The following is a 27,242-nucleotide window of genomic DNA, read 5'->3' as shown; positions in this document are numbered from 1 at the left end:
AAAACTGTACGCTGTAGGCAGATACATGTGACATAGTGTACATTCGTATGGACCTCGCGACTAAAACAGAGAGGAAAAACGAATTTAGCGCAGTTGTTGCGCAAGTTTTTTGCGCAAAACCGCACTTAAGCGCAAAACCGTTGTTTAGTTTACACAAGATTTTTGCGCAGTTACACAATTTTATTTTAATAATCTTGTGCATATAGCGATAAGTCTAGCGCGTTTATAATATTTATAATAACGTCTGTTATTTGCGTAAATCACAAATTAAAATACACCAAAAAGAATGATTTAGCGCAAAACTTTATTTTGCGCATTAATTACAAAATATTTTACTCAAAATAAAATAAAAATACTCACCGGACTATGCTTCTTCATATGATTTTGTAATTTCGACTCAAAATTGAACCCTTTATAGCATAAATTACATTGAAACGGGAACTTTAGACCCATCTTGCTTTCTTCCTGAAACGAAATAAACATCATTAACCGACTTCAAAAAAGGAGGTTCACCTTGGGCTATATCAATATAAGTTAGTGCGTGATTATTTGACGGATTTCAGTACCATGTTTGTTAGGAGAAAATTTTACTATACATATGAATTGTAGTCAGCAAATTATTTTTGAAAAAAGTTTATTTTAATTGGCGATGCTAAGATTCTAACTAGCGCCTCTAGTGTCAAAATTGTGAAGCTGTCTAAGAACGACACTTTGAAAGTTTTCGGTACAGTTAACGTCAGGGAAAAACATATTAAATTAAATAAAATTAGATTTATGTGGCATTTTGGTGTTTAAGACAATAAAATGTTGTCAGTACTCGATGTAATCAGTGCGTCTGCAGGATACACAAAGCCAATGCGTTCTGGTGAAGAGTTATTACGGAGTGGAATGGTGATTTCGGTTGGAAAAAAAGATAAAAATAATAACATAATTCACGTACAAGCACTGGTACTGCGCACGTCGGGATTAAATTCCAAACATCCAGCCATTATAAAACTGTGGATAGATGTATCGCAAGAATCATCATCATCCTCTGAGCCTTTTTCCCAAACTACGTTGGGGTCGGCTTCCAGTCTAACCGGATGTAGCTGAGTACCAGTGCTTTACAAGGAGCGACTGCCCTATCTGACCCCCTCAACCCAGTTACCCGGGCAACCCGATACCCCTTGGTTAGACTGGTGTCAGACTTACTGGCTTCTGACTACCCGTAACGACTGCCAAGGATGTTCAATGACAGCCAGGACCTACAGTTTAACGTGCCATCCGAAACACAGTCATTGGTGTCTAAGATATACTTAGAAAGTACATACAAACTTAGAAAAGTTGCATTGGTACTTGCCTGACCTGGAATCGAACCCGCGCCCTCATACTCGAGAGGTTGGTTCATTGCCCACTAGGCCACCACGACTTTTTTCAAACACATATTAGCTGTTATGCTTTATCTCTCAAGGTTTGTGAATTGATCAATTACTTTTATATCATTTTGTCCTACCTCATCCATATGCACCATGAATACTATAAATGTTAAAGTAGGTACTTACTCTGGCTATCTGTCTGTGTACAGCCAGGTAATAGATTATGTAAAGTACTTATCTATATAAGTACTAAAATTAGGCCTTAATAGGGTAGTGTCCAGGGTCGAAATAATGAAATAATATTTAGTCCGCTTTTTAGATAATCAAAAAATATTGGATACGTATTTTTTCTTTTTTTAATTAAACATAAAATGACAAAGATAATACACTTCAAAAATTAGGAGTGGGGGCCTTTTACGTCACAGTGTCCTGAAAATTGTAGCAACTTGTGACGTCACACTCAACTTTAACACGCTATATCTTAACAAGTTCTGATCCAATTTAAAAAAGAAAAAATACGTATCGCTTAATTTTGGACAATCTACAAGACGGACTAATTAATTATTTTTTAGGAAACTAGCCTATTGTAATTGATAACTATTTTTCTCTTTTTCAGAATTGAGGAGGCAGATCTGGAGGACCTGAGTTGTACGGACATTGAGAAACAATGGGGTACACTTAAAACTACAGTATTGAAGGAATATGAAGCAAAATCATTGTCTGAAATGTGCCATGTGAAAGGACAGACGGACATCTACGTGAAAACAATGCCAGAAGTCACTGAAGAGATGGAAAATCGTTGGAGAATGAAGTTAATGCAGAGTAAATGCATATGGTAATATGTAGTATGGTATATGTGTATGTATAGTAGTATATGGCACCTACCTGGAAAACTTCAATTTGATAAAAAAATATTATATTTGTAGATTGAACTAGCTTTTGCCCGCGGCTTCGCTCCCGTCAACTGACTTCTTTACTTTACCCTATTTTTTTTTCATAAGAACCTTCTCCTGACAATAACAAACACAACAAAAAATTAGCCAAATTGGTCCAGGCGTTGTTGAGTTATGCGCTTACCAACACATTTTTATATTATAGATGTACAATTACAAACTAAAATTAGTTTCAAAAATTATATTGTTTATTTCAGGCACACCAAACAGTGAATATTCTTTATTTACAAGTCTAATGCGAAGAGGTGATGGACTTGTTGATTATGGTGAAAGGGTAATTAGTAGAAGTGTAGACAAGACTAAATTTCCTGAAAAACTATTGACTTTTAATTCGTGGCGGGTAATGAATGTATTAAGAAAACTGACTGCAGAAAAGTTGAAGACATGTGAAGTAAATGAATTTGAATTTTACAACAGATATGTAGCTGTATCATTAGACCAAAGTACAGAAATAATCAATGCTGAGCAGGGTACTCCTTCTTGGCATAAAGCTAGAAAACTAAGACTAACAGCCTCCAAAGCAAGAGCCCAGTTTACTTATTATTCTAATAAAAATGCTGATTGGGATAAAAGATATCAAGAGGTTTTTCACAGTAATTTCTTTGGGAATGAAGATACTAGGCCTTCGTTGTGAAGCAGTTGCAAGAGATTTGTATGCAGAGCATTATAGCTGCACCATTTTAGAGTCTGGATTGCTGGTTCGACCAGAATTACCATGGCTTTCTGCAAGTCTAGACGGTACTGCCATGGATAAAGATGGAAATTTTCTTAGAAATATTGAGATTAAGACATTGAAGGAAGTCGTTTAACTGCAGATGAACTTGTAGAAATGAATGTAATACCTATATTAGATAAAAATCATTTGAAAAAGAATAGGGTAGTTTCCAGGGTTGAAATAATGAAATAATATTTAGTCCGCTTTTTAGATAATCAAAAAATATTGGATACGTATTTTTTCTTTTTTTAATTAAACATAAAATGACAAAGATAATACGCTTCAAAAATTAGGAGTGGGGGCCTTTTACGTCACAGTGTCCTGAAAATTGTAGCAACTTGTGACGTCACACTCAACTTTAACACGCTATATCTTAACAAGTTCTGATCCAATTTAAAAAAGAAAAAATACGTATCGCTTAATTTTGGACAATCTACAAGACGGACTAATTATTATTTTTTAGGAAACTAGCCTATACTCAGCATTATACTCAAATGCAAGTTGGTATGTTATTGTCAGGTGTTACAGAATGTGATTATTTAGTTTACTCTGAAATAGGAAAGGATTTAGCTATAAGAACAGTTTTATTTGATGAAAATCATATTTTGGAAATTTGTGTATGTCTTGTTCATGTTTATTTTGAGAAATTTCTTCCTAGAATAGTTAAGGAGTATGGATCAAATTATGACTAAATAAAAATAATTACAACTCTGTACTAAATTATTTATTCACTGTAAAAATTGATTGCCACTCTTACAATACCCTTCCGATTCATAAGCTTCACTTGTTTTGGTTTTAGGTATAATTTTCAATAACTACATAAATTTATCAATGTGAATAATTGGAGGACCCAAATTTGTAAGACCACCAACAATAATTAATATATTATTGTTCTCAAAGGGGAATGACGAGTCTAGGCCCAGAATTGCACAAGAGATTCGTTTTACAAAAAAAATATGTTGGTATTTTTCAAATGTCTTCCACGTATTCATTAGTCTGTGCATGTCAGTAACATTTTTTCATAAATATTAAACATTATAACGACTAAACTAATGGAACTTGAACATAACTTGAGTTTCAAATGTTGCCTTTACAAAAAAAATGTTAACAGGTAACTAATCAGAATAATAAGCTTTCGTTTATTATTAAAAACCGTTCATTTTCTTTCCAGTAAACATACATTACATCTAATTCCTAAAAATATCTTTTAATAACAGTATTGATGGAATATAAGAATCTTAAATAACTTTGAAATGCTAAGTTTTTTGTAAACCATTTCTTTTACTAATTAATTGTAAGAATTGCTCCCTATTATTATCATTATTTTATATTTGTGTGCACAGAGGGCCTAAATTACTATGGCGACTTGGCATTCCCCTTTAGTTTCTTCATTCTCAATGGCAAGTCCAAGCTCTTTATTTGATTAAACTATTTTCCTGCGTCTAGTATCAGCCCTATTTTCTCGAGCAATTGATTTAATTTTTTTGGCTAATGGTACTTCTTTATCAGAGCTTCTTTTAGGAATATTTTGTGACGGTACGACATAAGGATACAACTTCTGCCTTTTACAATCTGGAACAATAAACATAATCTCGTTATCTGACGAGAAACTCGCCTTAGCGTACTTAAACTAGCCCCCTTACTTATAAAATCTCTAATCACCTTCTAAGCAACATTTTAACTAATCACTACTTAAATTCTTAAGTAGTGATTAAATGTTAGTTAAGACATGCTTAAGCAACGTTTATAAGTAAGAATTTTCTTAAACAGCCCTTAAGTATTACTGATATTTAATTCACGTTTATAAGTAAGGGGGTAAATGAATAACTTATGAAATACATATAAATATAATTTGTGTACAATAGAACAATAAAAACATTATTATACTTACTGTTCGGAAAAAAGTTTGAAGCTTGAAAATGATGAGAACAAACTCTCATTGATGGTGAAACTGGCTTGCCTATTCTTAAAGCAGTCTTCCATTTATTCTTCATAATTTTGTCTTTTGGGAATAAATGAAAACTTATTCCCGTATCTCCGTAAGTACTACATTGAGGAACGCAACAATATTTCGTATTTCTGCTTTTATTAGCAACAGGTTTCCGTATATAATCGTGGTCCATCTGAATTATCTAAACATAACTTCAAAAAATTAATAAAGTGTCGTTCTTAGACAGCTTCTAAATGTCGCCATTAGAGGCGTGCGCGTAATCTTTGCATCGCCAATATTTAAGATTATTTTTTGCAGATAAAGACTGCTTATAGTTTCTGCCAGATAGGTTTTTGATACTAAAAGGTTTTCTATTAGACAAGTACCTGATAGGCTATCAGACTTTATCAATAACTGGTGAAACTGACCATCGAAATTATTTGACGGTAACTGTATACATATCACAGTCAGAAGCCAGTAAGTCTGACAACCAGTCTTACTTAAGTGTATTGGGTTGCCCTGGTAACTGGGTTGAGGAGATCAGATAGGCAGTCGCTCCTTGTGGCACACTGGTACTCAGCTACATCCGGTTAGACTGGAAGCCGACCCCAACATAGTTGGGAAAGGCTCGGGAGATAATGTATGTGACGGCGCCACCGTCGAAGTGTCAACCGTCGATCTGTCAACGGTGGACCTTATATAAAGCGGCGCGCACGACTCGGGTCATTCGTTCGCCGACCGTTGCCGAGTGCACACCTCCCACAAATTCGTGATAAATAATTGTAGTGACTAATACTGTGTTAATTGGAATAAACCAAGTGATTGTGTGAGAACCCCTTTGTTTTATTTAACGATGTCGGATCCTGACGCCGACATATACATACCTCTCTTTGCTTAATTTGTTCTTCTGGATTCAAAGTGATTATTTTAATCTTGGTAGGATCCAATTCTATTGTTTTTCTTATGGAAGACTTGGCCGGTGTAGTTTCTGAATCTGGCTTTGTTTTATCCCTGGAAGAGAAGTGTGATGAAGTCAGTTTTTGCGCATTTTTTTTTTATTTTGCGCAAAAAATACGCTATTGCGCAAAGTAAATTTTTTGATGCGCAAAAAAGATATGATTATAGCAGTGTTATATTATATGTATAGATAGCGCTTGCATTTGTGCAAATAAGAATTTTGTGCAAACGTGTACAAACGATTTTGCGCGCTCAAAAAAAAATACAATATGAGTTAATGAGTTTCTTAAAACCAGATAATTATGTATACAAATACCATAAAGCGTGAATAGTTTTATTTGATCTCGCTAATAAAGAACTATAGGATATATTTGAAAATTTCTTTCAGTATTATTTAAACTATTTATCAAAAATGGGCATATAATATTTGTTTGTTTCCTTGAACGCGCTAATTTCAGGTACTACTGGTCCGATTTGAAAAATTCTTTCGATGTTAAACAACCTATTTCTCGAGGGAGGCTATAGGCTACTTTTTATCCAGACACTAGCTTCTGCCAGCGGTTTCACCCGCATCCCGTGGGAACCTCTGCACGAACCCGGATGAGAAGTAGCCTATAGCCTTCTATACATATAATAAAATGATAGGAAAGTCAAAACTGTACATTGAATATTTTATTTAAAGAATACTAAGGGGTGATCCATAATCGATTCTGAACCCAAAAATATGTAGTTTTTAGAATTTTTGTCTGTATGTCTGTTTATCTGTTTGTCTGTATGTTTGTCCCGGATAAACTCAAAAAGCACTGCATGGATTTAAATCAAATTTTGCATGACTATTACCTGGGGGCCGGTTCAACACATAGGCTATATATTATCACGCTATCACCTACGGTGGTTGAGCAATGAACGACTAAATAAACGAAAATTCTATATTGCCCACGCAGACGAAGTCGCGGGCAACAGCTAGTCCTCGATAAATGAGCTATCTAACACCGAAATAATTGTTCAAATCGGACCAGTAGTTCCTGAGATTAGCACGTTCAAACAAACAAACAAACTCTTCAGCTTTATAATATTAGTATAGATTTACAGAAAGATATTCAGATAGACCGGCTCGGAGAGGAGAACCAATTCTTAACACATTAAAAATCGAGTACATAGTATTTGAAGTAAGGTTTATTTCTGCATGCGCACTGCTTTTGACATTAAGAATGCTCGAAGGCGCTCGGTGTGAAATAATAAGAGGAGCTGACCGGCTCCGATCGCGAACTTTTTCTCGATCTTGCAGACGTTTGGCTCCGATTGCATGCTCTTTCGGCCGATCGGAGCCGATTCCGGTCTGTGTGAAAAGAAAAATACGCACCGATGCTCTCCGAGCCGGTCTGAACAGAACCATATACAGAAGTTAGTAGAAAAACAAACTCACTCTTTCTTCTTCTTCTTAACTTTATCCTGCTTAGTCTTGTTCTTCTTACTCTTCTTGTGCAGCGGTTCTTCCTTTATCTCCACATCTATATGCCCAGTCTCTTGTAACAATGATTGTATGTCATCATCAGTTATCTTTGTGGCTACAGTCCTGAAAAATGGTGGTTATCTCAAGTTTTTTACTGTTTAAATAAAGTGGCTAAGTGCGAGTAGGGCCATGGCCACTTGTCTTTCTAAAACTAGGAAAGCCGCCGTCACAGTGTGGAAAAGTGCGAGTCGAACTCGCGCACGAAGGGCTCCGTACCATTATTTATAAAACGGACAAAAAAAATCACGTTTCTTGTATGGGATCCCCCCAAAATATTTATTCAATTCTAGTTTTCAGTTTCATTTGTAGTTAAATCTGTGAAAATTTCAGCTCTCTAACTATCACGGTTCATAGGATAAAGCCTGGTGACATACAGACAATTTATAAATAGAATTCCCTTTTTCCCTTTGGGTATGGAACCCTCTCGTCTGTTCGTCTGTCTGTCATCCAAACTAATATTATAAATGCGAAAGTAACTCTGTCTGTCTGTCTGTCTGTCTTTCTGTCTGTCTGTCTTTTCTTCACGCCTAAACTACTGAACCGATTTGTGTGAAATTTGGTACAGACATAGTTTGAAACTTGAGAAAGGACATAGGATAGTTTTTATTACAAAAAAAAAATAAAAATAAAATTATTCCGGACATATAGCGCCATCTATTGGTCAAATCAAAAATCTGCTTATAGTCACTATTCCACGCGAACGAAGTTGCGGGCAAAAGCTAGTATGAATTAAATACATATTTTAGCATGCAAAATTTTTATAATAATGGTACCAGCCAGTTTTTTATATGTTCTATGCATACGTGAAAAGTCGCAAAAATATCTTACCTGCTAATTTCTTCCAAAGTAATATTGTCTTCGATGTCAGAAAACCCGTTATTTTCCTCTTTAACTGCCTCATTATCTATTTTATTTAACAAGTGTATATCTATGTCGTCCAAACCCGATGGGTTAAATTGTTTTTCATGCTGAAAATAGAAAAACATTAATATTATACTGTGTATTAATATGGTATTTATTATGGTGAAGGGCGGGCGTTTTGGGGGCTGTTTTTTGTAAATTTGACGTTCAAAAAGTGCTGATTTTCAGCCTACTTTGAATAAATTATAAAAAAATAAAATGTAATAAAAAGAAAAAGGTTTTCTTTTTGTTCTTTTGTAACCTAAACCTTTCGAAACTATTGAACTGATATTAAAATTCTTTCACTGTTGGAAAGCTACATTATTCCCGGGTGACATTGGCTATATTTTATCCAAATATGTAAATATAATTTCCTTGTAAATATGTATGTTTTTTTTTTAATATACATACCTCTAAAACCTGGTGATAACCAGCTTTTCCTTTGCCAATAATATCTATAGTGAGCACTCCGGTGGTACTGAGATTTGGACTCGAGTATTTTAACAATTCTTCATCCTGAGGCTCGATGGGGAACTGAAATTAGATCAAATTAGGGATCATTAATTAATTTTATTTCATTAAATAACTGGTACTAGTTACATAATAATTGTGACAAGGCTATACAATATGAAAAAGCTGTCTATAAGAAATATAGTTAAGTGTCTTGGACCCACTTTTAAAAGGTTCCGTACCATATCTATCAAACAAGCCAAAAAACCACCATTTTTGTATGGATAATTGACCTTAAACATTTATTTTATTATAGTTTTCATTCAGTATTTGTATATCATATGTGAAATTTTCAACTGTGTAACTATCACAGGGTATGAGATACGGTCTGGTGACCTGGTTGGCTGTCTTTTGTTTTCGCTTTTGAAAATGTGGTATTTTTCAGTCAACTTTGAATGAATGCTTTTTTATTCTGATTTGCAGGCGGACAAGCTATTGTTTGGCTTACTAAAGATATGACAATGTGCAGTTGGATGGTGGTAATGTCAAAATTCTATTTCTAGAAAGCAAATAAAATATTGGGAATTATAAGTCACTAGTCATGTTTAAGGATTCCTACTCATTGGGTAGGGATCCCTTTTTGATATAAAAATATTTCACATGTAGTATACGTACCGGAGCACAGCGTGCAAGATAATCATACAACATTGTATGAGCTCTCAACACTTTAGTTTTGAAGCGCACACTCTTCTGTAGCAAGGCACCGCACTCAAAGCAAACCCAAGGTGGTAGACCATCTGACCCATCTACCTGCAAACATTTGAAGTTAATCATCATCTGCCGAGCCTTTTCCCAACTATGTTGGATTTGGCTGCAAGTCTAACGGGATGCAGCTGAGTATCAGTGTTTTATAAGGAGCAACTGTAAATCTGACCCCCTAAAGTCAGTTAAAGGGCTATCCAATACCCCTTGGTAAGACTGGTTGTGTCTTCTAACTACATGTAGATTGCTTTCCGGTTGTGTCAGATTGTTGTCCCATAGGGCTATGCGAGTAAAAGAATAGTGGGTGCACCTGTGTCTGCGCAAATGCTTGTGCACTATAATATGTCCTGCGCAGCTGGCTGATCTCCTTATATGAGAACAGCCGCAGTAGCTGAAATCGGCCGTCGACGCCATTAGATTGCCAAAGATGTTCAAATGATATTTAGAAATTAATATTATCACAAATTTTAATGTAATAAGGAGGAAATATTTTTTTTGTACCCTGAGGCTTGGAAACTAATTAACTGATTTGAAAAATTCTTTCACCATTGGGAAGCTACACTATCAGCGAGTATCATAGGCTATATTTTATCCGGGTATAGCTACAAGTTCCCATGGGACGCGGGTAAAACCGCTCTGGCAGATGCTAGCGTATAATTTTATAAGTAATTATATAGTCTAATTTCTTAATTAAATTAGGTACAGAAGTGTAATTTAGTGATTGTTCTGGATTAGTTAAACCTAAGTCCCAGTAGATTTAATTAAAGTGTGTATTACACTTATCTATACTAATATTATAAAGCTGAAGAGTGTTTGTTTGTTTGAACGCGCTAATCTCAGGAACTACTGGTCCGATTTGAAAATTTCTTTCAGTGTTAGATAGCCCATTTATCGAGGAAGGCTATAGGCTATAGGCTTTTTATCCCGGTACGGAAAGTAGTTCCCACGGGATGCGGGTGAAACCGCTGGCAGAAGCTAGTTTAACATAAAACATAAATACGAATTTTTTTTTTTCTTCAATTTAGGTTAGCTCCAAAATTGAGTATTCTACATCGTAGAAACGAATATACATGGCTAATAAATAGTTGCTTTAAGTGTTTTTAAATAAAATACTGCTTAAAACTTACGTTTAATCCAGTTAAATCCCTGAAAAACGTCTGGAACTTTGTTACGCTCATCATTCGCTTTTCTGTCGTTAAACAGCACCTACAAATTACTTTAGTAGGCTCAAAATCATATTTAACATCTTCTCCGGGGTCTAAAACTATTGTTTCCATGATAAAACGAGTGTAATTGAGTTAAAGTTAAAAATAATCGCACGCAAGAAATCGCGATACAATGACCCAAAATGTAAACAATATGGCGGGGCGGTGCCACAGAGTAACTAAACAGCTGGGTCACCACAGATTAGCTATGACTTATGACTCTTCCTCCGAGCCTTTTCCCCAAACTATGTCGGGTTGGGGTCTCGGCTTCCAGTCTAACCGGATTAGCTATGAATTTGGTCTTGAGTCGTGGCGTACGTGGTGGGTTTATAGAGTGAACCAACCTCTCGAGTATGAGAGCGTGGGTTGAGGTTTGATAGCAGAACTAGGTTTATACGTGCTTCGTAAGTATATCTTGGACACCTATGACTGTGTTTCGGACTAAGCTCGATGGTTTCGGAGGGCACGATAAACTGCAGGAGCCGGCAGTCATGGAACATCCTAAGCAGTCGTTACGGGTAGTCAGTCAGAAGGTAGAAAGTCTGACACCAGTCTTAACAAGGGGTATTGGGTTGCCCGGTAACTGGTCTGAGTAGGTTAGATAGGCAGTCGCTCCTTGTGGCACACTAGTACTCAGTGCATCCGGGTAAACTGAAAGCCGACCCCAGCATACTAGGGAAAAGGCTTGGCAGATGAAGGAACCCTATAAATGCTTCATTCATGTAGAATTTAATTCCAATAATTGAAAGGGTATTAAGGAAAAATAAAACAACACATCAGCTTCACATCAAAATATTATATTTACAATAAATATCCATTTGAAATAAAAATAATATTTAACATTAAAATGTACCCACTTAACGTCTACGTAAACTGTTTTTTCAGCTGCAGCAAATAAAAAAATGACATTTTTTATAAAGAATTATATATTTCAGATCAAATAAGTACTGACAACCAACCATAGTATAGTTCTCGTCAAACGTCATCATCATCATCTCAGGCATAGGTCTACTGCTGAACATAGGCCTCCCCCTTAGATCTCCACAGATACCTGTTGGAAGCGACCTGCATCCAGCGTCGACGGCGACCTTTATAAGGTCGTCTGTCCACCTTGTTGGTGGACGTCTTACGCTGCGCTTGCTAGTCCGTGGTCTCCACTCCAGCACTTATCGACCCCATTTTCGTCAAACGTAATTGCACATAATATAACAGAAACCACTTTTCAGCGTTGACAGATTGCGCGAGAGGAATTTTACTTTATGCTGCAAAAGTTGCCCTTATTGTCCGATTTATTTTCGGTTTTCGTGTATAAATAAAACATATTTAAGACTGTAGCTGAAAAACCAGTCAGCGAACATCAACTAAACACCTAAATAATAACCTTATATACATATTTATAACATTTATACTATAATAATAATTATATAAACTTAGCCAAGGACTAGATAGACAATATAATTATTTTTCTTCAATTTTAAAACGTGAGCTATGACGACACAGATTTTTTCACATCAAAATGTGTACTTATTTCAATTATATTATCAATAAAAAAATTATTACATTAAAACCATAAATTAAAATGACAGTATTTAAAGACAACACATGAATAAAATAAATTAATTGATTTTTGATCTAGTTAACTACCCCAAGTGTGGTTATGACACTGCGGGATTGTTCGCGCTTATTACCGCAGTGCTGGTACATGGCGGGCTTAAGAAGGAACATGGCGGGGTTTAGTCAGTAACAGTCTGACACTCCCGAGCGCTGCACACACAGTGAGAGGTTTCATCTGACGATTTCCCATCATAAATAAGAGCAGCTTCAACAATATTATTTTAAATATCTTCTATATTTAAATAACTTCTTGATCAAAAGAAAAATTGCTTAACAAAATTACACAGTCTACAAGTCCAAGGCGTTAAAAATTTCAAAATTATGAGGATGAGACAACAAATATCAAAATAATATAAGTTGCTAACTAAATAAGAACTTATTTAGGCTATGCAGCATAATTTTTAACCGACTTCCCGAAAAGAAGGCGATTCTTTTATGTCTTACTGATTCTAATAGGAGACCTTTCTAATCATTAGCTTAGTAGAGATAGAATTTTAACATTAGCCCAAATACAAGTATTGTCAAATCCCTATCTTTAGTAAGCGAAACAACAGATAGATAAAATATTGGAACCTATTTTACCCATGTTACTAAAACAATGATCATTTTCATACATACAAGGGTAAAGTTAAAATTTGTGCATGCATTATGTAATCCATCTTTGTAAAAATACCATAGAACTATAAAATAAATCTTATTCTACAGTGTAGTTAAAAAATATTGCACATTATCTTTAAAAACCTGGAATTAAATTGAAAATTAATAAAAAATACATAATTTCTACTACTACATAAAAAAAAACAACTTAATTTTAAAATATTGTACCAAATGTACCCTCATAATTTCGAAATACCTACTTAATATTTTAAATTACTGACCCCAAATAGATAACAATTTTGACTATGGCAACACTGGGTTTTATTCGTTTTTAGTCTCACGCCTCATTTACACAATCATATCAATTTTAGTTTTATTTCGTTGATTGTTCTTGTGGCTTCATTTTTTAGATTAAAAAAAGCATTTAATTTTATTGTTTCATACTAAAATACATAAAAAAAAGAATTTAAAAACATTTTTGTAGCACCACACGAACAAATCAACATCAGTCTTTTCTACCAAAACCTCAGTGTTGCCACAACCAACACATATAAATCTACCAAAGTAAGAAACAGTTAATACGAAAAACTATTAATTTTTTATTTATTTAAGTCTATAATTGTTAATTTTTACTCCCATTTACTATGCGAAAGATATTAAAGAGCGAAAGCTTATTACATAAGCTAGGACTCGATAAGTTTTCAAAAATTTGAATTTTTAAATGCGTCAGACGGATAGACCATACATTAAAGTTTTTGAAAAAGTTTTCATACAATTCTACAACGTAAGATACGAAAAACCTGAAAATAATTTGATCAGAATAATGGTCCAAAATTTAAGTTGCCATCGACTCGCCAAGAAGAAGAGATTTGTAATACAAACTACATTTTCAAAAAAACAAACATTAAAATATAGCCCAGTACAATGTAACCAAACAAAATGTATTTAACAACTGCAAACGTACAATTCTACTATTTGACGCATCACGCATGCGCAGAAATGTTTGCATCATCTTTGTAGCCAACTTCGGACTAGCAAAGCTTTTTTGACAGTACTCAAATACGTAAGGAGTCAATTGACTAACTTCAGATTTACAAAATTACGTGGAGTAAACTAAAAAGTATAATCGGCAAATATGATAACAAGAGTCCACCGTCCGACGCTTTAGAACTAGAATAGGAATAAATTTGCAAAAATTTGGTCCTAACTATACATAAAGAGAGAAAACGACCATCCTGGGCCATACTCTATACGTAACACCGTCAAAAACATTAATAAAACGTATGTACAGTAGACTTTATGCACTTTGACACTTCACATAAACAATTGAAGATTCTTTCACTCGGAATCACTTTCCGTTTCCCCGGATTCAGAATCTGAGCTAGAAACCGGCTCGCACTTGATAAACTCAATCTCAGCGCGTGCCTTCCTTGGTCTCCCCCTCCGCTTAGAAGCCCCATCTTTGTCATCCCCCATAACAGTCTTCACCATTTGAGAAATCCTCTTCAGATGCTGCTGTTCATGTCTTTGCAAATGATTATTCAAATACTTCTTCAGCTTAAATTTCTTCCCGCATTGGTCACAAGAATGTGGATAGTTAGTCTCGTCAATTTCTAAGTGCACAGCGTTAAAATGCCGACGCAAATAATGAGCGTGAGCAAACTCTTTGTCACATTTTTCGCAGCGAAGTTTAGGCTTCGAAGGGTGGACTATCTTCTTGTGTTTTTTTAGACGAATAGCCGAGTGGAAGAATTTGTCACAAATATCGCATTTGACCTTGGAATCTAGCGACGAATGTACCTGCATATGTTCTTTAAGGTACTGATCGTTTTTGAACTCTTTCAAGCATTCGGGACAGGTGACTTTCGATTCTAACGGAGGATGGATGTTCAGGACATGTCTTTTCATATGATGACGGGATTTAAACGTCATGTTGCAGAAGACACAAGGGTGTCTTTCGACAGGCATGTGTTGGAAGTGAAGGTGTCTGTTTAAGTTCAAACTGGATTTATATAGTTTGTGGCAGAGGTGGCATTTGTACTTTTCTTTGTCCACCCTGTGGCAGGACTCGATGTGGTACTTCAGCTTGTAAGGTACCGAGAATTCTTTCCCACACTCGTTGCATTTAATCTCAGGTAGCGTGTTAGGGTGTATCTTCTTAACATGCATGTGCAGAGCTCTTCTGGTGCGGAATTCTTGGAGGCAGAACTGACAGTAACACTTCTCAAGTTCGGAGTAATGCTTGTTCATCCGATGCATGTACAAATAGTGTTTGTTTTTAAAGGTTTTGTCACATATATCACAGATGACTGCGGACTCTTCGGAGGAGTGTACTCTCGTGGTATGAAGGTAAAGGTTCTGGTAGTTTTTGAACTCTTTATTGCACTTATTACATATGTATCTTTTAATCCGTTTGGGGAACATGACGGGCTTCCATGTGGAGAGGACAGATTCGTACATTTCTCGTTGTTCCTCTGTGAGGACCTCGCTGGTCACACTGATGAACTTCATCACTGGTTGAGGAGTCGGTTCTAGCTTCACCTCCTCCATTTTGACCTGGAAAAGACAGAAGACTATGTTTAGATGCAGTTTTAAGTATTAACTATTTGTGCCGGGGCTGCGGGGTTGTTCGCGCTCATTACCGCGGCGCTGGTACATGGCGGGCTTAAGAAGGAACATGGCGGGGTTTAGTCAGTAAGAGTCTGACATACGCTGCTAACCCACAGCGTGTCATTTGATGATTTCCATTTGAAAAACGTTGCTTCCCGTTGGGTATATTCAAATTAGCTCTGCCCATGTGATATAATTAAGAACTAGTTCATTCATTTATTTAGTCAGCCTTCTTTTTTTTAAGAGCAAACATAAAATAGTAGAGCACGTATATCAAAAATACATTACACGCGCAGAAAAAAACGCTAGTTTTACAAAACTTTTTACTCATATTATAAATCCGATACTCAGTTCGCTAGCTACGCTCCAACATTAAACATACGCTACCCCAGAGACAGCCCCGGCTATATTTTATCCAGACTCGGGAAGCCGTTCCCTAGGGACGCGAGCAAAACTGCGGGAAACGAGCTATATATACGTACATATCTACTATAGTTAGGTTTGCAGTTTTATCCGCAATGGCTTCCGTATAAACCATGGAGAATAAAAATAACTAGCGGAGATGTCATAACGGAAAATCTACTAGGAAAGTAGCGCGCCAAAAAGCGGGCGATGAGGAAAATTACTGGCTCCGGACTCATAGGACGCCTTCTATGGAACCTGCTTAGTTAGCATGGAACTAAGTATGATCAAAAATCTTCGGCAGGTTGTCTCAAGGAATCAAAAAGCCTCTTTAATTCACTCGTAACTATGTCATTTGAGCTATAAGAAGGCAACTGACCTACCTGCCTTATGGCATCTCCGCTATATTTCCTTTCTCCGTGGTATCGACCCACCCATCCTTTCGTTCGCAATATTTCTTATTTCCTCAGTAAAGCACGGTCTCTTAGGAATAGAATAGGTATTTGCCATAAATGAACCTATAGATATTTTATCTCATGAAAAGTTTTGAGATATACTTGTGTGTGTAAATGCAGGTACGGTGGACTGCACATCAGTGGTAACTGTCATGCACCTTAACTCAATAGTAATAAGTACGATTTTCCTATAAAACTGTTACCACTGACCTGAAGTTGACTGTACATACGCATAGTGTTTGTATGCGGGCGCTCGCGCTCAGTAGTGGCCGAGTCCCACACTCATACAAACACTTTTTCCGGCTGAACACTGGTGAATTTTTTGCGTTTGAAATCCTATGGCGCTATTCAAAGAAAACCCTTAACGGATTTAACTTTCTAGGAGAGAATTGTATCGTTTATTTAAAGTCATTAGGGCAAAAGAGTTTTTTTTTTCTAATAATGTCGTCCACGGCCGATTTCGGCCACGGCGGCTGTTCTCATTTAAGGAGATCAGCCAGCTGCGCAGGACATATTATAGTGCACGCACATTTGCTTGGACACAGGTGCACTCACTATTCCTTCACTCTCATAGCGCGATGGGACGGCAATCCGACTCGACCGGAGAGAGATCAAGCGCAGGACCGACATTTACGTGCTCGTCATAAATATAACACAATAATGAATATAGGCTAGTTTTTATCAACACACGGACGGGTGAAGCCGCGAGCGGAACACGTATGAGAGATATAAGGGAAATAAGGCCGGACGCGAGTGAAACCACAGGAAACAGATAGTAATATATAACTAGAAATATTTCAATAGCCCCACTTTAAGGTGAATACTTCCACTGGCAACGGAAAATGGTTTTTGATGTTTTACCTAAGTTAACAGAAAAAAGTCGTGGTGGCCTAGTGGGTAAAGAACCAACCTCTCAAGCATGAGTGCGCGGGTTCAATTTCAGGTCAGGCAAGTACCAATGCAACTTTTCTAAGTTTGTATGTACTTTCTAAGTATATCTTAGACACTAGTGACTGTGTTTCGGATGGTACGATAAACTGCAGGTCCAGGCTGTTATTGAACATCCTTGGCAGTCGTTACGGATAATCAGAAGCCAGTAAGTCTGACACCAGTCTTACTAAGGGGTTGCCCGGGTAACTGGCTTGAGGAGGTCAGATAGGCAATCGCTCGTTTTAAAGCACTGGTACTCAGCTACATCCGGTTAGACTGGAAGCCGACTCCAACATAGTTGGGAAAACAGTCATTCAGTCATTGGCGTCCAAGATATACTTTGAAAGTACAATACATACAGGCCCGCCGCTAGCTGTTTATTCGCCCGCGTGCAAAACTGATTATGCCGCCCTACGACTACATACGTTTTGTCACAACATATCCATCTTACTTGTCCAACAGAAAAAAATATGTACATGCACCGCTCTGATTGCAGGAAACCCACCTACTTTTGGATAAATAACTATTGCAATACATAACATACATTACACATAACTTTTTATTTACTTGAAATGTTCAGAGTAACCTAAGCAGTCTTGGGTTAGCCCATAAGCAAACTAAGCAATTGCTTAGGGCTTCAATGCAGTGCAATCATTACCCCCTTTAGTGGCCCCTATGTATTGAAAGATTGTGATTAACTTAAACTAACGCACTTAAATATCCATAACAATGTTTAAAGTCAGTAATATATGTTATTTGGTGGGTTTCCCGTTGAAAAGTCAACTTATAAGACACATTTCATTTGTAAGGAAGCGCGAGCGGAGCGAGCGCGAAAATTTTTTAGTCTAAGGACTAAGGACACAAAACAAATAAAAACCACTGTAAATTAACAAAGCAAAGTCAAAAAGTAAGATATGTACAGAAGTGAAGTGCAAAAGCCGCGAGCGAAGCGAGCGCGATTTTTAGGGTTCCGTAGCCAAAATGGCAAAAACGGAACCCTTATAGTTTCGTCATGTCCGTCTGTCCGTCTGTCCGTCTGTCACAGCCGATTTACTCGGAAACTATAAGTACTACAGTGATGAAATTTGATGGGAATATGTGTTGTATGAACCGCTACAAAAATATGACACTAAATAGTAAAAAAAAGAATTGGGGGTGGGGCCCCCCATACATGTAACTGAGGGATGAAATTTTTTTTTTCGTTGTACATACCCGTGTGGGGTATCAATGGAAAGGTCTTTTAAAATGATATAAAGTTTTCTAAAAAACATTTTTCTTAAAGTGAACGGTTTTTGAGATATCAGCTCTCAAAGTCGTAAAAAGTATGTCCCCCCCCCTCTATTTTTATAACTACGGGGTATAAAATTCTAAAAAAAATAGAGGTGATGCATGCTAATTAACTCTTTCAACGATTTTTGGTTTGATCAAAGTATCTCTTATAGTTTTTGAGATAGGTTGATTTAACTGTAATTTACGGAACCCTTCGTGCACGAGTCCGACTCGCACTTGGCCGGTTTTTTTCCTTAGAGTTTTCATGAAGTAAACATGTCATAAAAAGCCATAACGGACGGAATTTTTTTTTTCGGAATTGAATGCCTCAACAATTAAACAAAGATAAAATGTGTTATCTGACATGGAGCCGCGAGCGCAGCGAGCGCGAATTTTTTTGGGGATGCAAAGGGTGAAACAGCCAAAATTGATAGGAGACGACCAAAGCTAGGGCGGCTTTTTCCGAAATTTTATTGGTTTAATTTTGCCGCCCCCTAAATAGCATTTGCCCAACGCTACGCCACTGGTTGATCTTAAATAGTTTTTAAGAATCTTTAATTTTGAAAATGTCCTTTCAACAGATGTACCTACCTAACTGAAACCGGCAGTGCAAGTAATATTCTTAGCGCTATTGCTGTGTTCGGAAATATTGAAATCAAATCATTAGTAAAAAGATATTGTATTTTTTAAATATTAGGTACGTGATAAGTCGCTCGATTTGCCGCCCCCTTGGACGTGCCGCCCGCGTGCTGTGCACGCGCTGCACGCCCGCTTACGGCGGGCCTGAATACATACAAACTTATAAAAGAATCGAACATACTCTCATACTTGAGAGGTTGGTTCTATACTGACCAGGCCACCACGACTTTACATATCTAATGTTAACTTAGGAAAAAACATTTTTATATTTGTATTTCCAGCTCCAGTCAAGGCATTGGCCTTTTTTTTTAACGACGTCAAAAATCATCAAATGACCCCTCCCGCTGTGGGTTAGCAGCGGTGAGGGAGTGTCAGACTCTTACTGACTAAAAACCGTCGTGTTCCGTCATAGGCCCTTTATGTACCAGGGCCGCGGTATCTCTGTCGAACAACCCGCAGCCCAAGGCATTGGCCTTAAATTACATAGGGGAATGTATCTAACTAGCTATAACTTGCGGTTTCGCCCGCGTCCCGCGGAAATTACTTGGATAAAAAGTAGTCTATATATTATTCTGATCTTTTTAGGGTTCCGTACCCAAAGGGTAAAACGGGACCCAATTGTTTTCGCTCCTCTGTCCGTCCGTCGTCTGTCACCAAGCTGTATCTCATGAACCGTGATAGTTAGAGAGTTGAAATTTTCACAGATGATGTATTTCTGTTGCCGCTATAACAACAAATACTGAAAACTAGAATAAAATAAATATTTCGAGGGGCTCCCATACAACAAACGTGATTTTTTTGCTAATTTTTGCTCGATATCCATAAATATATATAGAATATTAGCTTGGATGGTACGGAACCCTACGTGCGCGAGTCCTACTCGCACTTAGCCGATTTTTTGTACCCTAAAACGCTCCGAAACTACGGAACCGATTTGAAAAATTCTTTCACTGTTGAGAAGCATGGGGGTATCGAAACCCCGTGTAAAATCCCTACTAATATTATAATGCGAAATGACCTCTGTCTGTCTGTTACGCTTTCACGTCTAAACCACTGAACTGATTTTAATAAAATTTGGTACAGAGATAGAGTTGACCTTGGGAAAGAACATAGGATAGTTTTTATCCCGGACTTTTGAAGAGTTCTCTTGGAAACGCGATATAACCTAACTCTACGCGGGCAAAGCCGCGGGCGGAAGCTAGTAGGCTATATTTTATCGCGGTACGGGCAGTAGTTCCCACGGGAAACGAGAAAAACCGCGGGAAAGCGGCTAGTATCTTTCTTATATATAGGTATATCAGAACTAGCTAGTTTCCGTCTGCGGTTTTACCCGCGGTACGAGGAAATTACTTGCTGTACCTACATGTATAATGTTTAAAATAAATAGCCTAGGTATATGTATGTTATTCTGATGTAGATATAAGGTATACTATCTGTTTTCCTGCGCAATCATGCACGTCCCGTGGGAACTACTGCCCGTACCGGGATCTGGGGGCACGGCAGTGCCCCAGCCAAGTCTCGAGCAAAACGGGCACGGCCGTACCATCTTTTCTCGAAGCGATTCGCGGCTGTTTCGCCCCCCCTATATCTTCGACGTGGACAAAGCTAGGAGTTTAGGTTTTCGGTGAATAATAGTAGGCATTAGAACAAGCTTAAGTTCGAAATTACATGCCAATTGAATTAATAGTTTAGGAGTTACGGTCGATCAAAGTTACACCATTTTGTCACTCACTGACTCACTGACAGATCATCAAAAATCTAAGGTACTTCTAGCAGACTTAGAAACTTCAAATTTTGCACCAAGATAGGTCATTAGCCACATATAAAGGAAAAATTATAAAAACATTAAAAAATAATATGCCATAGAAAACAATTTTATATTTGCGGTTTGGCAAGAACATTATGTATAGATTTTGACTGCATTGTTAACTTTGTTCGTTGTTTAAGTACCTATCCAATTGGATGAATACATACATAGAATAGAAAAGAATAATATAAATTTTTATTTTATTTTATTTATAATATAAATTTTTATTTTATATTATTAATAATGCTAAAACTCCATTGTATTGCGATAAATATTGTATGCGCGCTCGATAGATGGCGTTGTACCTGTCTGAATCGCGCTATGGTTTCGTTACAAAGCGCAGTCTAACTAGTACTTCAAAATAATTCGATAATTTTCATTTGATAGCGCCATCTGTCTATGAAAAACCATCTCGAAACTAAAAAATATTGTAGTGATAATTGATATTCGGAGAACTTTACGTGTTATTTAGTTTAGTTATAGTTTGTAAGTTAGTAGATATATATTTATACACTTACAAAAAATAAATGAGATCCCACCAAAAACATTAAATGTAAAAAAATGCCAAGTCTCTCGATGCAGTCTTTCCATCGTAAAACGTTTTGAGATCTCATAGAAGCCAAGTCCTATTCAAAATATTTTGTAGTTATAAATCAACATTTAGTAATTGTATCAATAGTTTTCTTTATATTATAATTATAGTGACTTGGCAATGAGCACCAATTAAAAGCTGCTTGCTGCCTGGAATTATGAGCAAATGTTACTGACGAGACCAGTGATCAGATTATTTGTTATGTGTGAATCATGATGGTCACTACCGACTACATGCTCCAATACAATAATTAAGAATACCTTACGGGCCATCGCTTTATGAAAGTAAATGAATCGAGAGTACACTAAGACTGACTGCCGTTGCCGAAATTTGGTTGGGACGACACGGATAAACCAAAAGAAAATTAATTTTGTGATATTAATGTTTACGTATGCGGTGTGTGTAACTTTCAACTCCTCCAAATATGCCGTTTTATTTGTTTCTTCTTGTGCTCATTGCCAAGTCACTATAATTATAATATAAAGAAAACTATTGATACAATTACTAAATGTTGATTTATAACTACAAAATATTTTGAATAGGACTTGGCTTCTATGAGATCTCAAAACGTTTTACGATGGAAAGACTGCATCGAGAGACTTGGCATTTTTTTACATTTAATGTTTTTGGTGGGATAAAATATAGCCTAAGTTACTCGGGCATAATGTAGCTTCCGAATAGTGCAAGGATTTTTAAAATCGGTCCTGTTAGTAAGTAGTAAAATATTCCTCTTTATTATATTAGTATAGATTACTGTAGAATTTCATCAAGATCTAGGTATACAATAGTTTTTGTATGAAACAGCAACAAACATCCATAAATAAAATTTTTTGCATTTATTATATTAGTAGCTGTATCATTGTATTTTAGACTTTATTACACAGCCAACAGAGTCGACAATACTCAGGCTATAAAAACTAGTGCTCTAACGTCCTATGGGAACCAGGTACTTCCCGCAGGCGGATAAAAAGTACCTTACAGCTTCCTCTAGAGAACTACCCATATATCATTAACACGCTTATTATATTAGCTTCACTTTCATTGGGCTGCGGGATTGTTCGAAAGAAGTTACCGCGGCCCTGGCACATAAAAGGCCTACGACGGAACACGACGCTGTTTAGTCAGTAAGAGTCTGACACTCCCTCACCGCTGCTAACCCACAGCGGGAGGGGTCATTTGATGATTTTTACCGTCGTTAAAAAAAAGCTTCACTTGTATGTAACTATGTAAGAAAATCTTGGAATCTTAATTTGAACCACTTCCCGGTCTTCGATTAGGATGAAATTTTGCACACGCTCTGAGTTCTGATGACAATAAGTGTTTTTTAGTTTTTAAAACTTTTTTTATTATTATTACAAAATTGCTTGTAGAGACTCTGTATTGATCGTCGAGACAAGCCGTTCATCTAATGATATAGACTGGCTTCCGCCGCCAGTTTCACCTGCGTCTCGTGGGAACTACTTCGCGCATGCGGGTGAGAGTAGCTTGTATGTCATTTACGTACGTACTTTTATACTAAATATTATTTAAACCATCTAACCATTTATTTGCTACACATACACTTTACATTTATAGGACAACAAACAGAAGGAGAAAAATGATATGTAGCAGGAGACTCAGCTCAGTATACGCTGTGCATGCAAGCACAGCACTGATTTTCAGCTGGCTCCTGACAGTTGAGCAACATTTAATAATTTAAAGCGCACACGAAAGCGACAAAAAGCTGGAAAGGTTCTTTGTTAGCTCGAAAGCTAATAACTGATCCAATCTGAAAAATTATTTCAGTGTAAGATAGCCCAATTACCAGGGCGCAAAAAATGAGCGCATCGCACAATACTGGTCGCAATTTGAAAAATTCCGAAATAGATAGAATTTTGAAACAAGAATGGCTAATACCTACTATCCCTGGTAAGCTAAATAACAGATAGAATATTGGGAACAACTGTACCTAATTGTGTTTATATTATGTTCAGATGATAACATATGAGAAAAAGGACAGTCCTAATCAAAAGAGTTAGTATATATACCTAATTTGGGAAAACCCACTATATTATTTTGAGTAGGCACTTAACTAATAATAAACAATCTTGATAAGACTTGTTATTTAAAACTTTAGTTCAAAAATTAATTGCTGCGAAAAATCTCTTTCTAGCTATTTATCCCACATGATGGTGGGGTCAGCTTTCCTAATTTGTTTTCCCCACTTCGTTCTATCTACGACATCGTTCTCGGACACCTGGCACTCCTTCATATCTTTCGAAACCTCGTCCCGCCATCTGGTCTCAGGGCGGCCTCGTGATCTTCGACTGGAGATGGAAAGTTTCAGAGCCAAGTAGTCTGATGGTCTTCTCTTTACGTGGCCATACCACCATAATCGTATTGTATTGTAATACAGTAAAAACAATAAAATTACTTATTCATTTGAACTGATCTGTCGGGACTACTGCATTTGTAGCTTTCCAACAGTAAAACAATTTCAAAACAGTTTAGTCACTTTGGAGCGTTTAGAAACGAACAAACAAAAAAATGTTTCCTCTTTACTATATTAGTATAGATATCGATTGAGAGAGCTTTAAGGAAACTAGGTTTTGCTAGGTTGGTAAACCCATATGACACATGCTAAACCTATCTAGGAACTCATAATAGCTATAGTTGTAATATAACATAGATATAATATTACTAAACAAGATTGCGCACGCTCAAAATATATATTTACGAAAATGAACTCTATTCTAACGCAATAAGGTACTAAATTGGTTGCATAATACACAGAGGCAAATCCGAGCCGAGAGGGATAGTTCGAGCGGAGGCTGTTTGTCTCTTTCTAACACCTTGCCAGCATAAAAAAATTTTGTGATCAAAAGTTTTGTCTTCCCAAAAAACAATTGAATCACATAAAATTTGTATCTTATTTTAACAATTGTAAGTCAACAAATTAATAACAATCGCATTAATTTATTCGTATTTATTATTAAAACATAAACAACATACATTTTTATTTTGCTTTTTTTTATTTTCTAGCGGTAACCCTGAACATTCTTGGCGCGTAATCAGCATTTAAAATTTTGTTTATATTTTTTGTATTAAATCCATTTAAACTACTTAAATGGTGAAAAAGTGTTGCGTTTATACTTGTAAAAGTGAATCCTATGGTGGTTGCAATATATCGTTCCACAGGTTAGCTAATAATAACATTTTCGTAAACCAAACAACTAGGGTGCCCATGAATTCTTGTAATGAGTGAAAATATGGGTGACGGATTTTAAAACTGTTGTACTATTGTTATAGCTTCCCAAAAAATGAAGAAAGGCGACATAAATGGCTCAGCAGTCTATATATGAAGTAGAAATATAAAAAAAAACAGTCTTCACTTCGAATCTTCCTGCTTTTATACTGTTAATTCCCGCTAATTATTAAAAGCCTTTATAAGTATCTTAAGGTCACAAACTGCGTAAGTTAAAACTTCAATACCAATCTGCGTTTAATAATCTTAGCAAATTCGGATTTGTCTCACATAGCTTAATCTCATAGTCACCCTATTAGAAAGGGACAGACAGCCTCTGTACTAACTGTTTCACTCGGCTCGTTTTTTGGGTTTATATGCGCAGTCCTGTTTACTAATATTATGTCTATGTAATATAACAATTAACATTTCCCTACGTTCTGTATCATGTCCTGGAGCTTGAAATGACATCTATACAAATAGAATAAAGAAGAAACATTTTTTCTACCCTAAAGGAGGCTCCGGAACTACAGAACTGATTTTAAAAATTCTTTCACTGTTGGAAAGCTACACTCTTCCTCAGTAACATAGGCAAAGTTTTATCCCGGTATGGACAATAGTTCAAACAAAACATGGGAAACTGTGGAAAACTAGCTCCTATTATACTCAAAACCAACACTTATGGTAATTAGACCAGCCATTCATGATTTTGTTTGTACCAAGTCTAATAAGACTATGTTTATAATGTAGATAGACTAAAAAACTGTATTTCAAAACTGAATATGTAAATTTCTCTGTTAAAAGCTGTATATTCAATGTTACAAAGCTACCTAAATATTGTTAGCTTGTGAAAAAACTATACACCCAATATGAAATGTACTATAACAGTGAGAAAGCTAGATTATCTTAGTTTAACGCGCATAAAACATGGGCGACGCCAAGTGAAAAGCTAGTTTCTAATATCTAGATAGATATTTAACGTAAAATAAGTGTATTATTGTGAAACTAAGAATATAAGTGAAGAAAAAACTAACATTTCAAATAAAGAACATAAAAACCATAGTGCAATAAATTATGTTTTTATTGCTAAAGGCACCGATGTCCTTCGGAGGTCGTGTTCGGAGATATCTCATAGAAAAAAAAACACAAATAAATAAAACTAGTTTTACTTACTTGTAATTAGAAACGCTTCTCGATAACCACACACTGCACTAACACGTCATAGCTTTATCAATGTCTCGGTTATACACAAAGATTTTTACACTATCATTAAAAAAATGGCCCTTTAGCTTCGGGCAATATTAATAGCAATATGGCGAACTATCATGATTTCCGGCGGTTTCACTGGCGAATAATACACAAATAAACGTAATAGCTGTCACGATATAGTAATTGGAGATGAATAGAGATGGGTAACTCAGGAGTGATAGATAAAAAAGATATGTATCTTTCCGTTCTGATCACTCAGGCCGCTGCCTCGAATTTTGCGGGCAGCGGGGCGGCAGCGGCGGCGGCGCGGGCGGTCACCGTTTTGAATGGAGCTCACCGCTCGTTGCCCGCTCCCCGCGCCGCTGTATTCGAGGGCCGGTCCATTTGATTATACGCGTAAGATCCTGCCGCTCCCGCGCCGCCGCCGCTGCCGCCCCGCTGCCCGCAAAATTCGAGGCAGCGGCCTCACTCTTTGTATCAGTTCAAATCCGAATGTATCAGTGTATCTTTAACAACTCATTCAATCGTCGTCCGTTTGTATCTGTGTTGCACTCGCACACACAGCGTTGAGCGGCTCGCGTCACGGTTTCTCATCGGAAAGTCCAGACATCTCTTTCGCACTTCCCTACTTAGAATGTTCTGTCTCACTTTCTCGATACTGAGTATAAGTGTTTGACCATTATTTTTATTTATTTATACGATTTACACGGCTTTAACAGCCAATTACATAAATCGTAAACTTAAATTTAAAATGAAAAATAAAAACTTAAAAATAAAAAAAAATAAACTTAAAAATATTATAAACTGATACACGAATCTATCTATCCTAAACGAATCTATCACTCTTAGTTCGTACTGATTTAGTGATACATTGGATTGAATTGAACGAAGTGAGTCACTCTGAGCAACTGTACAATGTCACTCGCGGATACGAAAGGATATAGAGATACAAAAGAGTGATACATATCCCAGTGATCAAAAGATTCATATCAATCTTTTCTTTTCAATGATACGTTTTTCCCATGTCTAGAGATGAATAGCGGAGATTAATGAGGAAAATTAATAAAACTTCGGCGTTAAATTATTGTGGAAAAACCTCTTTGACATTAGCTTTGTCAGAAATGGAAAACGTCAAATGAGGCTGGGCAATGCAGT

At 36.6% G+C, this 27,242-nt stretch overlaps 1 protein-coding gene across 1 annotated transcript; it reads right to left on the bottom strand.

The window, feature by feature from the left end:
- Positions 1–11,516: 11,516 nt before the first annotated feature.
- LOC110381332 (zinc finger protein 888) lies at positions 11,517–26,284 on the bottom strand. The gene is made up of 2 exons (XM_021341634.3): positions 26,052–26,284; positions 11,517–15,507 (listed from the first exon to the last, which is right to left on the bottom strand). Exon 2 carries the CDS (start codon positions 15,499–15,501, stop codon positions 14,290–14,292), a length of 1,212 nt encoding a protein of 403 aa, XP_021197309.2. The 5' UTR covers positions 15,502–15,507; positions 26,052–26,284; the 3' UTR covers positions 11,517–14,289.
- Positions 26,285–27,242: the final 958 nt, after the last annotated feature.

The sequence above is a fragment of the Helicoverpa armigera genome, chromosome 31 (genome assembly GCF_030705265.1).
Source record: "Helicoverpa armigera isolate CAAS_96S chromosome 31, ASM3070526v1, whole genome shotgun sequence".
In the NCBI taxonomy this organism is placed as follows: Eukaryota; Metazoa; Arthropoda; class Insecta; order Lepidoptera; family Noctuidae; genus Helicoverpa; species Helicoverpa armigera.
The sequence above is the reverse complement of the archived record's forward strand: the minus strand, read 5'-3'. Positions and strand labels throughout refer to the sequence as shown.